At 35.3% G+C, this 12,265-nt stretch overlaps 1 protein-coding gene across 3 annotated transcripts in view; it reads right to left on the bottom strand.

The window, feature by feature from the left end:
• Positions 1–12,265, bottom strand: part of PALLD (palladin, cytoskeletal associated protein) — a 206,732-nt gene that overhangs the window by 131,807 nt on the left and 62,660 nt on the right. For all 3 annotated transcript variants that reach the window (XM_035890899.1, XM_009635319.2, XM_009635320.2), the window contains one exon: positions 1,130–1,308. In XM_035890899.1, the coding sequence (XP_035746792.1) occupies positions 1,130–1,308 (179 nt within the window). The remainder of the gene's footprint in view (positions 1–1,129; positions 1,309–12,265) is intronic.

Below are 12,265 nucleotides of genomic sequence, written 5' to 3'. Positions count from 1 at the left end.
AAGGCCAGGTTGGATGGGGCTCTGAGCAACCTGATCTAGTTAGTGGTGTCCCTGCTCACTGCAGGGGGGTTGGACTAGATGACCTCTGGGGGTCCCTTCCAACCCAAAACATTCTATGATTCTATGACTAGAATCCATAAGATTCAGAAAAGTCTTGGGGATTTTGCTATTCTATCCCAACGTGAGATAACGAAGTTCTGAGAATAAAAAACATAATGAAAGAAACCATATAAATGCACATCTGTCATGATTTAGCTAATTTATAGTGAAAAGTTTATTGCTTTGTTAAACAAAAGCTATTTAATAATTTTGGTATGGCATTATTCAGATTTTGTATGAGTATTGTTTATATTAATATGGTTTATGCTTTCAATTAGCCACTTAATTTTAATGAGTTAAAAAATTGGTAAAAGAATACATATTACCAAAATGTTTGAAAGATACATGAATTAAAATAAAATTCAGTATTCAATTAATATAATCATACTTAAAATACAGCACTCCACTAAAAAAATAATTTAATAATTTTACTCATGGTCAAGTCATTAACTTTCCTCAGAGAATATAATACTTGAATTGTGACTAATCTTTAAGTAAAAAAATATTTTGACAATTACTAGCAATTGATTCAGGATGAACCCAGTATGTCTGACTTTTCACCTGACTTAAACTCAGTGTACTAAATATCAAAAATTTACACATGGCTGAAGAGAACTCATTTGCAGCAGCCACATGTATTTGCACTGGGAGGAAGTTCAGAACTGAGACAGGGATTACTGCTATCATGAAAATCTCTATAGGTATCTCCAGTCAAATCTTTGATTTACAGAGGGTACTACTTAAAGGCTAACCACATGCCAAAAGCTCTGCTTGCTCCTCCTTTTCCATTCTGTATCTTACTTGTACCATGAATAAATAGCAATCTACCCACTGATTCTTGGGGCATTCCTTGAAATACCTGAATTAATATGATGTGTTGTTCAAAATGTGTTGCATTAAAGGGAAGCAGAGGAACACCATAAAAATACCGCCAAAGCAAATATGATCTTAACATACAGAACTAACAGTAAATTTCAGCTTAGTTATCTTTTCCTGTATGCATGAAGTTTCTTATTATTTCACCTCTTACCTTCAATGAATATTTCAGCTGATGTACTATCTGAACCAAGGGAATTTGAAGCCAGGCAAGTATAGCGTCCAGTATCGTCTTCAAAGGCTTCTGCTATAATTAGTGAATGAAGTCCTCCGCTTCCAGAATGGATCTGAATGTCAGGAGAATTCTGGAGTTCTTTTCCTTCACAGAACCATCTGCAGCCCACATACATTTAGAAAGACAAAGAAAAAAGAACATACGAGATTGGTTCAGGCTCATCGCACACAAGAAGACATTACACTCTGCTGCAAAAATCTAAATTGCTACTGAAATCAGCACATTGTGCTTTGAACTGTTTAAAGGCATTCACAAAGAAATAACTTGCTGGAATAACCTTTCTTGGAAAGGTAGTGAGAAATTTCTGAATGCTAAGAAAATTGTACATACCTACAATTCAAACCATTCCCCATCCCTTTTTGGTAAAATTAACATTTTCTGCGTATCTTATGCACTAGCTTGCTTTGACCACAGTCTAATCCATTTCAGTTTAACTTGCTGCTCCCTTCTTCCTAATACTCACTGATTCTCCACACAGGATGTTTGATTTTTGTCTGTCATGCCCAGTCAACCTAATATGATCCCACAGTACAGGTTCCATATTGCTAAACTTTAAATAGATTTACTCCTGTCTCAGATCAGGAACATAGACTGATTTTCTAGCCCTGGATTTTCATGTATGTATATAATATGTGTTCCACTAACAAAAAGGTATGCCCCAATAAAAGCACTGGGTTTAGGTACAGGCAAAACAGATACTTATCTGGGGTGACTTATTACCAGGTAAAACCACAGCCTATTTTGTTTACATTGGGTCAATCAAGCATTTTCCAGTGCAGGCTGCCTGAAGAGCTAGTCCGTGTTCTCAGTCTGCATTGCTGCCATAAAGGTACCAGCTCTCATCTTTTTTCTGTTTGATTCCCTCACAACAGCTAGTCCTATTCTCATAGGCTACTCCCAGTTTTATCCATATCTCTAGCAGCCCAGCAAATATGAGAAGTGCATAATTCCTTTTTTACAGGGAGTGCTATGCGTTTTTGCAAAAGGTGGTAGATTGGTGAGTCACTAAAGGAAAATTATTAGAGACCAGACTTCCTTCTGTTCTCAAATTTTCGCTATGTCCCGAAAACAAATTTTGCCAAGTCCTTCTGAGCTTGTTATTCTCACTCCAGTCCTACAAACTCACTCAGATTTTTATCACTTTTCCTTCACTTCCTCTCACCCCATAATCCTAATCTGTGGTTTTCCATGTTCTCTCTCTGCCTTCCTTTCCCTCTTCTTTCTCTGCCATCTGAAATACTCAAATCTTGCTGTGGTGAGGATAAAGACAGAGTGGGTAATTCTTGAGATCAAGCTTCAAAAGTGATCTTTCATTCTCCTCCCCCATATGCTTTTAGTTTCCTACTGTAGTAAGGATTTTTTAAAAAGAAATTAATATAACCACAGAAATTCATACCGAGTCAATTCAAATTAAAAGATGATGGTTCTTTTTGAAAAAGATTTTTAAAGACTTAAAATCTGTCACCAGAAAATTTTATATTTTTCCTCTAGTTTGTACATGTTTATAAGAGAATTTTTGCAGTTATGTTCCAGTAATACTTCAGACTTAAACTTGTTTTTTTCCCCTCCCTATCAGATGACTTTTCCCTGCCCCCAAAACCGAAAGGAACCTCAAAGAGTTACACAACTTCCCCTACCCACTTAGGAAAAGCACACAACATACAGGATGGCAGATACCACACAACAACCATCAGTGAGGAGTCTTTAGAAATTAACTGCCTCACTTTTATTAGCAATGTACACGTAAATAACAGAAATAAAAAAATGTTACAAAACTTTCTTCTGAAAATATTAGATTGTAAAACTTGAAATTTCATGCTTATTTCAGAATGCAGAGTTAAGAAACCTAACAGATCTACACATAAGATAGTTCCCCTTAATAACACCCAGAACTGTGGGCAAGCCCTCTGTGTTTATGAACAATACATCTTTTATTCCTGCAGGCAAAAAAAATGTTGATAGTGGCATTAAAACCATATGTAATTGTCTTTTGTAATTAAACGACTAACAAGTTCCTTTTATGTCTTCTGTTGTGCCCAGACAGTGGACACAAAGTATCAGTTTTGGAAGGAAGTAACAAACTTCCATTTGTTTACGCAGTAAACCCCTTTGGCCTACTTTTACAACTATTGGGCTTGGAGACAAATGTATTCTGTCAGCTCAACTGCCAAAATTAACATTTCTCTTCCCCCTCTTCCTCTCCTCTCCTCTCGTCACAAGTCCTCCCTTCTCCTGGTGTGAGGACCTCTGCTACCATTTCTACTTATTAGACCTTCAGAGTCCTAACCTCTGTGCAGCCTTTCCTAAGTAACATTTTAAACGATATGCACCAGAGAGAGGTTAATTCAATTTCTAGACAATCACAGACAAGAGCCTGTAACATGAGGCTTGACTTAATCATTAGTTCTATTTTTCTTTCCTTTCCAGAAACATCCTGCAAAGGAAAACCTCTCCTCCAAGCCTAACTATTTTCTCAGATCCTGTTTCAGTTTCATTCAAATTGTATGGCTTTCTACTGTCTCCCAAATTTCATGCTCACAAAATACTTAAGAAATTGTGATAAGCATATGAACCTAAAATAAAAAAACTTTTTTTTTTTTTTTTTTTTTTTTTTTGTCAGAGGACATTTAAGAAGTAAACTGTTTTCTTAGGAGGTCCTTGATTCATGCATAGACAGAGTCAGCTTGAAGTAGTGGGAACTATTCCTCAACACTGTTTGGGACTGAGATTCGCTGCACCACGTCAGTGACATAGCACTGAAAACAAGTCCTGACCTGCTACATCAGACACTGTCTGCCATGGAGAAAAACACATAAGCAAGCAATTCAATACAAAATTACCTCAGCCATCATAAAGGTGATGTTTGATGAATGGGAAACAAGCCTGGTGCAGGACTGCAGTGTTTATTGTGGAAAGAAGAAGTCACCTTCACAATAGGCAAGAGCAGAGTTATTTGAATTTAAGAACATTGGAATAGACTTAGTTATATTCTCTTTCCTTTTTTAGTTTTATTTTTTTTTCTTTTCTACCTACATGTTGATAAAAGGAGAGGATTAATTAACATTAATTTCTTTGGAGATTACATCAAAATTATGAATGAGAAAATACTCAATTGAAACACATATCCTGCAATAACTTGCTAGTTGTCAGTTCAGTTCAAGAGAGTTTGTGAATTAAAAATAAGGGTCAGCTAATAACAATAAATGAAGTAATTTTTTCCCAGACTGAATTTTAGTTTTCCATCTTTTATACAGTATGGGCTATAATAGAGGACAAAACTGCTATCTACAGGCCCCATCATTCTTACTGCCATTACCCTTGGAATAGTCAAGGTAAGAGGATTTTCTGCTGCTAAGGACTGAAAAAGATTCAAAGACAAATCTTTGAAGCATTCTCTCTCTGCAGAGGGATCACAAAGCAAGCAACAAATCACTATCAAAGGGCAACTGAACCAAAGAAACCAGAAGGACTCATGGTTAGACACAGAGAAACAGCCACAAAGCAAGTCTTACAAGAAAATTCCAGCTTTTCTCTAACTAGGGCAGCATTAACTCACGTCCAGTGTATTCCAGCCTACTGATCCTCTTAGGGATAAGAGGATTACTATCTAGCTGTGAGAAGGCAAAAATGCTTCTGGAGAGCCAAAAAACCCCAAACCAAACCAAACCCAAAAGACTGAGAGTAACACAGAGGAACAAATGCAGATGCTTTGTGAAAAAGAGAATTCCCTACATAGGGAATATTGGTTTAAAAATACATCTATTTCACAGGTTCTGGACACAGGGAGTACAAAAATTATCTACTCATTTCCCTATCCCTTTGTTGTAGGTTCCCAACATTGTATAAAGTGGGCTGACAGAAACAAAACAGGCAGAGACACCAACAGAAGGTTTTGCATATGTGTGTACATATCAGTCTGCAGTATAAGAACTCAAGGTTCCATCCTAGGTGCATTCCTGGAGGCCATGCCAGTGTCCATGCAAATTTGTAGAGAACTCTCCCTTTGAAAGAGAACTATAATTATGTCAGATAAAGGCTGGCAAAAAAATATAAAATAAAAGGAATATGCATTTTATGTAATTGGAATTAATTTTATTAGTCATTAAGTATCTTGCCAAATTTCAAATTTAACTGAATTTCTCTGTTCTTTCCTACCTTCGTCTTAATTCTCTTCCCTCCATTCCTCTTCCTACTACATTTCCACTCTACCACTCTTTGCTTTGCCTCTTCTCCAACTACGCGTAGTTTTCACCTATACTATATCTAGTGTATGTTAAAATGATAGCAATTAAGTATTTAATGCAGACACTGAAATGCAATCACTAGACTGGAAAGTCAATACTCCAAGGAAGCAAACCAGAGGTATTTTGGTAGCAGGGGAACAATGGTTAAGATACTCGCTTTTCATGCTTCAAAGCCTACTTTGCTTTTTCACTGGCTACGTTATTGTATGATGGCAAAACTAGAACAGGAAACAAAAAAGGACAGTCAGATGCCAGGTGAGCAGCAGTTCATGCACACTGACATCAAGTAGCAATTCACACAATATGTCTGTCTTGTTCACTCTTTTCTTTATGCCCTCTCAGCCCTCCATGCTTGGAAATACATACGAGCACATGTGTCTGGGATTTTAATGACTGTGAACAAAATATAAACAGAGTTGAACAGTACACTGACTGAGTAAGCACCAGGGCCTTAAGAAAAACAGTTCAAGGTTCTCTCTAATGCATAATCCTGCTGGAACTTGTGTTTTTTGAGAGTCACTGAGGAATAGAGAGGTTTTCCTTTCTGCACACCCTTAAAAGTTAATTTAAAATGGCAGCTGAAGTGAAACTTTAAGATATAGCCTTAGGGAAAAATTATAACAGGGAACTCTGACCACTACAAAAAGTGGAGAGAGATAAGTTGTAAATTAAAAAGTAATTTTATCCTTAGTGGTGTTAAGTATATCCAGCAAGGAAAGTTAAAATGAAATAGTCTGACATTCCTGCACTGGCAGAGTCAGTGTTTCCATCATGATACCGTGTAACTTCCATTTTGTTTTCTCTCCATTCAAGTTAAGCAGTCCAACACTTCTTACTACTTTAAAGACTTTAACTTTATTTTAAAAAGCAATCAAGTTTGCCTTATAAGATTTAGAGTACACTGCAATAATCAGATTATTCAGATGCTTATGTTCTTTGCACGCTGCTCAATTTTTGTGAAACTTGCAATGCAATATTTTTATGCCTTATATAAAATTTCATTATTTGTATAGGCAGTTCATAAAAGAGTTACCAATAACAACATACATACATTAAATACTTATATTTTGTAATCTTAAAAGAAAATATGTGAATATAGGTGTTGGTGCTTTGCCTGAACCTCCAGATGAGCAATTAAAAAAAGGCTCTATATGATGAAAACCACAGAAGCCAATTTTATAATAAAAAGTGTGTTACATTACAAACAGTATACATTATATACTTATTCAGAATTTAACTGATTCTTCAGGTGTTGCACAGTGTCACAGTGTTCTCCAAGCTCTCACAAATTTCAGATTTCAGTGAGGACTTCACATCCAGCTGAGTAAATTCCACAACTAGGCATTTGGGGACCAAAACTGCCTTTTCAAAATGTAAAAAAAAAAAAAAAAAAAAAAAAAAAAAAAGCAAAAAAATACCCAAATGCCTGTATTTTTGACACTCATCAACATTTTAGCCTGCCATCTCCTACAAGTTAATTCTGCTCCCTCTGAGGTCAAGCTTTGCACCATGCTCTGTTGCAAGGATGCAAAGAGGAGAGGGTCCAGAAGGTAACAGATGTGACCAGCTGAGCCATGGGCTACGAAGCTTCCAAGCAATGGCCTCTGTCACTGTTTGGAGGCTGCAGTAACTCCAAAGATCTTTTTTTTTTTTTTAGCTTATTCCTGTCATTAGGAAAATTCCTTCCCTACATTCTTGTATAGGTTTTCCAAATTTCTTTCTGTTCACTTTACCTGCAGGACAAGGATTCTGCTCTGCTTTAGCATTTCAGCTGGGGAAATAAACTGAAAGTTAGCTTGAGCTTTTGACAACTCCAGACAAGATACTCAGAGGTAAAGAACAGATCCTGCCTGTAGCTCATAACATTCTCTCTGGGTACTACAACATTCCATAGCCTTACATAGCTGTGTACAGTTAATTACGGAAGAAAAACAGTATTGCAAGACTTGATTAAAAACTAATCGTTCTGTCTTTAAAAATCACAGGATTAGCTTAAAAGTTCTTAAAATTTTTTTTAAGATTGTGTCTTGTCTCTGTCTTTGCAATTATTGGCCTCATGTTATAGCTTTTAAGTACAGAACCTTTCAAAAAATATATTTATGATGGAGGGTTTTAATTACCTGAATGATAGAGTTATGCAGGAAAACACAAAATTGATGCTAGGAAGCATGAAAATTGAACACAGCACCCAGCAAAGCAAAGATTTATAACTGCCAACTTGTCATGCACCAAATCTTTTAGAGAACACTCTTTTAAAAAACTTTTTAGATTAAGAGAATTTTAAATCATTTGGTTGATAGTTACCTTTACTTATTTTGCATTTCTCTGGCAATGGTATAATGCATGCCACTGATTTCAACCCTTTTATTGCTAAATTATTCTTAGGCACAATAAGAATTTTTGCCACAAAATGCATTTTTCTGCAGTTACTGAACTTACTGAAATTTAATCCTACTGCAAATTTACCACTGAGGCTTACCTCCTATCTCCTAGGGCCCTTCTGCTTTACCTCAGCTGTTTGTTATAAATTATTTTTAATGGAAGACCCTTGTCTAAACAATTGTGCACATTATAACATAAGCTAAATGAGTGAATATATTTGCGATAGTGACTACATCTCCTGGTCATTCTCCATTGAATTAACGGTTCAGGACAAATTTGTCCTGAAATACGAATAATTTTTTTAAGGGAATGTTTACAGCTTTGTTTAGATTCATAGTTTTTTTTTTTTTTGAGAGAGAGCGCCTTAAAGATGTGGCCTTGGTATGGGAGAAGCATAAACAGTAATTTAAATAAGGATTTTTTTTTTTTAATTTATCATTATTTGACTACATACTATGGAAAATTATAGAGAAGAATGAGTTAATAAAGCAAAACCATTATAATTTAGTAAAATTTCATTGTTATAAACAGCACGTCTCTGTGTTAATCCTGCGTTCTTATAAAAGTCTAAAAGATATGCATGATGTGATGAATGAAGTATCTGGATGTAAAGGAAAAAAATGTGAGATTTAAAGAATAAAACTGAATTACATTCCATGCCTATAATCAAGAAGTTTAATGCTAATTTTTTCTTTAGAGACACCAGAGAAAATATATCATGTAGAAAAGAGGTACCTGCTGTATGACTGACTTGGATATGTAATCCAAAGCTATTTATTTGTGATTAATAAACTTCTCTGTCATAACTGGCTCTCCAGAAGGTTAATGTTCGCTTCTTGCAGGAGTAGGTTTTTGTAAAACTGGGTACATTGACTATTTTTCTTAGGACTTTGATTATAAGAAAAATACTTAATAGAAGAACAATGAAAAGCACCTAGCAACTTCCTTGTTGAAGTGGCTTCAAAGCCTCATAGGTACATTTATGACATAGGGCAAAGAAACCAGGGAAGTGACTCTTGTTGACAGTACCATTGTGTTGGGACAAATGATATTTCACAAATGCATCCAGTGGTATCCAAATGGGATACCACATGTCAGGTAACCCTGTTTCATCATACAGAACAAAGACATCTGTGTAGCTGTATTTATTCAGTAAGAACACCAAAGAGATCATATTTCTTTAGCTGGCCAAAGAAGCAGTCAATATTAAAGGAAAAATCTGTATGTTTTCTTCCCTAACCAGAATGAAGAAGTACCTTATTCTTATAAAGAAATTCCTTCTAAAAAAACATTGCTGACTTTACAGTCAACCTTCATATCTGAAATGACAGAATACTGAACTGTATACTGAATAACTTACTTTCCACTTCAGAAATCCAAATTTTAAATCCTACCTCATACCCTATTTTGATTTATCTTTGCCCCAAAAGATTTGTTGTTTTTCCTTGTCTTTTTCCATCACCAAAACACGAAGTACTTCATTAATTCCTGATCCTAACTGCATGTTTTTTGAAGACAAAAAACATTGACCAGGTGTAAATGTAACCCATAGATTTCACAAACGGTTTCAGAAACCTTACACAGAACGTCCTTTCCATACTTGGGCACAAGCCCGTGCTGTAAATGTATCACTTTCAGAAGCAGCAATTTAATTGACAAATAGATGTGGATAGATAATTCAGTTTATTCTATATTTAGGTAATCACGACATCAAGATAGAGAGAAAATACCACGCAGTTTAAGGACCAATTATGTAGTGCAAACTGCAAACCACCTTTTATAACAAACATGTTGATTATTTGCCACACATATAGCTAGTTATTTAAAAATCACAATACCTTCTCATTTCATTGAGTAACTTCTATAACTAGTAAATTTGAGCATGTATAAGTTTACAAATTATGTGTCTGTGTTAATACATGTAAATTAAAAACATGAATAAAAAAACCAAGAATAATTTATATGGAATTTAAGGTACTATGATTTGCATACTTTTAACCGTAAGACATTTTTGCGGGCTGTTGGACTCATTAGATCAGTGGTACTGTACTGCAGGTTATTTTAATTATATTCTTTATAGCAGCCATTTTCTTCAGAAAATTCAGAAATCATATTGCAGAACAAGTGATTAACAGTATTTAATGTAACAATTTCCCTAAATCATCTCTTCTTGGACAGTTTCTTCACACAAATTATTTTCTGGACCACTATTTTGTACCCGACATCTGTAGCAGGATATTCTATATAATCTTCTATTTGACTAAGCTCGAGTTCCTGGCACATACATGGGTACTACCACCACTTACAACTCAGCCATACATCTGAGATATAGCTCCTCAAGTCACTTCTGAGGTGAAGTGCAAAGATGGCTAGAGCTTCTTTGCAGGTGCCTAAGAAATAACTCTGCTGTCTCACAGGTTAGCCAGCCTGAAGAAGAATAAATCAGAATAATCAAAGGGAAAACTACTACTCTCCTCAAAAGTCAGAGTAGGCACCTTCTGGCACAACTGAAAAGTCAAAAGAAGTCTTTGCTCCACTACAATTACAGTTCTATATTTCAGTAATGAAAGCAATCACTCAACAACTTGGATGACTGCACTTGCTAATATGTCATTTTTTCAAGCTCTTGTTATGTGTTGAAATTGAAATAAATTTCCTTCAGAACAAAGCCAATACTGCCTCACAACAAAATATTCAACTTCAAGAGGCTAAGCCATTAGAGGTCAAGATGTAAAAATCTCCTCCCTTCACTTAAAATTATTTTCCTTAGCTATAATACCCCAAAATTTAATTCTAAAAGCCTGCAAATATCAGGGGGAAAAGAGAGATTTGTTTGGAAATAGCACCAAGCTGCAATAACCCAGTTATGTATATATATATATTTATATACATTATGTATATATGTGTGTGTTTTCTCAATATCATTAAATACAAGATACAGCAAAATAGAGTTACAAATGCCCACTTTTTCTTAGGCCACAAATTACACCACTTAGGTTTGGAAAGTGGTTGTTTGTTTCCTAAATACAGTAGTAAAACCACCCTCTCTGGGTTTCAGAGTTTAAAGAGAAAAAGAAAAAAGGGGAAAAAAAAAATCACAAACCATAATCTATGAATACTAATGGATCGTGGTGTGGCCTGCAATTTGCAAAATTATTTAAAAATGCAACAAAAAGGAAAATTCTTTGGCCTTCTGATATATCTACAAATGCAATTTTCCATAATGGGTTAGTACAAACAAAACAAAAGCCAAGAAGAAGGACAGTAGATAAAGAAATTTCATACGGTAGTTTTGTGAACTTTAGACTAAAATCAGTAGGTGCTATGAGTAGTAAATGAGAGGAAGACTAAAGCAAAGTACAAGTTCAAATTATAACAGGTAAAGTACATACAGCCAGTGTACATTCATTTCACTCCTTAACATTCCATGCAGCTTTCTCATTTTGTCTTTTTAGGTTTTGTATTTTGCTGGAAGCTTTTTTTTTTCTTTTGAAATCTCTTATACATGTTGATCTCCATTGCAACATAGGCAATAGCTTGCCTCCAATGCCAATAAACATGGAAGATGCTTCCATGTATCAAAGCACAAAGATGGAACAGTTAATAAATGTGAAGAATGAGGAACTGTAGTCATAAAAAGCTTGACAATAGCTGACTCCGCAGATTCGTTGCTAATATTACTGTAGATGCTTTCATTAATTTTTTAAATGTAGTTTAGGTTTAAATAATTACCAGATAAAACTTAATTTTCTGCATTTTTTGTTTTATACTCTCAGAGGATTATCACAGAACTGTAAAACAATCTATACAGAATGCACTTTTTGCATTTAACTAGTTACTACATAGGAGCCCCTATAGTTTTAGGGCATGAAATGCCAGACAGTGAGCAGTAATTTCTTTCTTTCTGACAGGTAATTCAATTGACTGGTTTCATACAACTTCCTTCTTGGGCCTGGAACATCTTCCCCTGAAGTCAAAGTGCAGCAGACATCATCTGCATTTCAGATTGTTCCATTAATTCGTTTGTCAGTAAGTCAAGCAGACCCCTTCTGCTTGTGTCTGTAGTTATGCCAGCAGAAATTGATTTATTTGCTGTTTTGTTTCATGCAAGATTATCATCTCTTTCCAAAATATCAGAATATTAGATTTCCTAAGTAGACATGCTGCTCTGCATTTTTCACCCTGTGGCTAGAGGAAATCTTTGCCACTCATGGAAACATATATGTGCAAATTTTCTCTCCAGAATTAATTGCAAAGATAATCCAGAAAACTCTGCCTGTTTTATTTTCTCTTGAGCATCTTCAAATATTTGTTTAAAGGAAGTTATAGGAAGATATCCCATACATTTCGAAAAGCAGCCTTGAAACATAACCAGCCCTGTACTGAGAGTAAGTAGCAGAGGAAGCATATGAGAACAGAGTTGCAATTT

Source organism: Egretta garzetta, unplaced genomic scaffold (assembly GCF_000687185.1).
Source record: "Egretta garzetta isolate BGI_Z169 unplaced genomic scaffold, ASM68718v1 scaffold593, whole genome shotgun sequence".
Lineage (NCBI taxonomy): Eukaryota > Metazoa > Chordata > Aves > Pelecaniformes > Ardeidae > Egretta > Egretta garzetta.
This window is presented reverse-complemented; position numbering and strand designations above follow the sequence as displayed.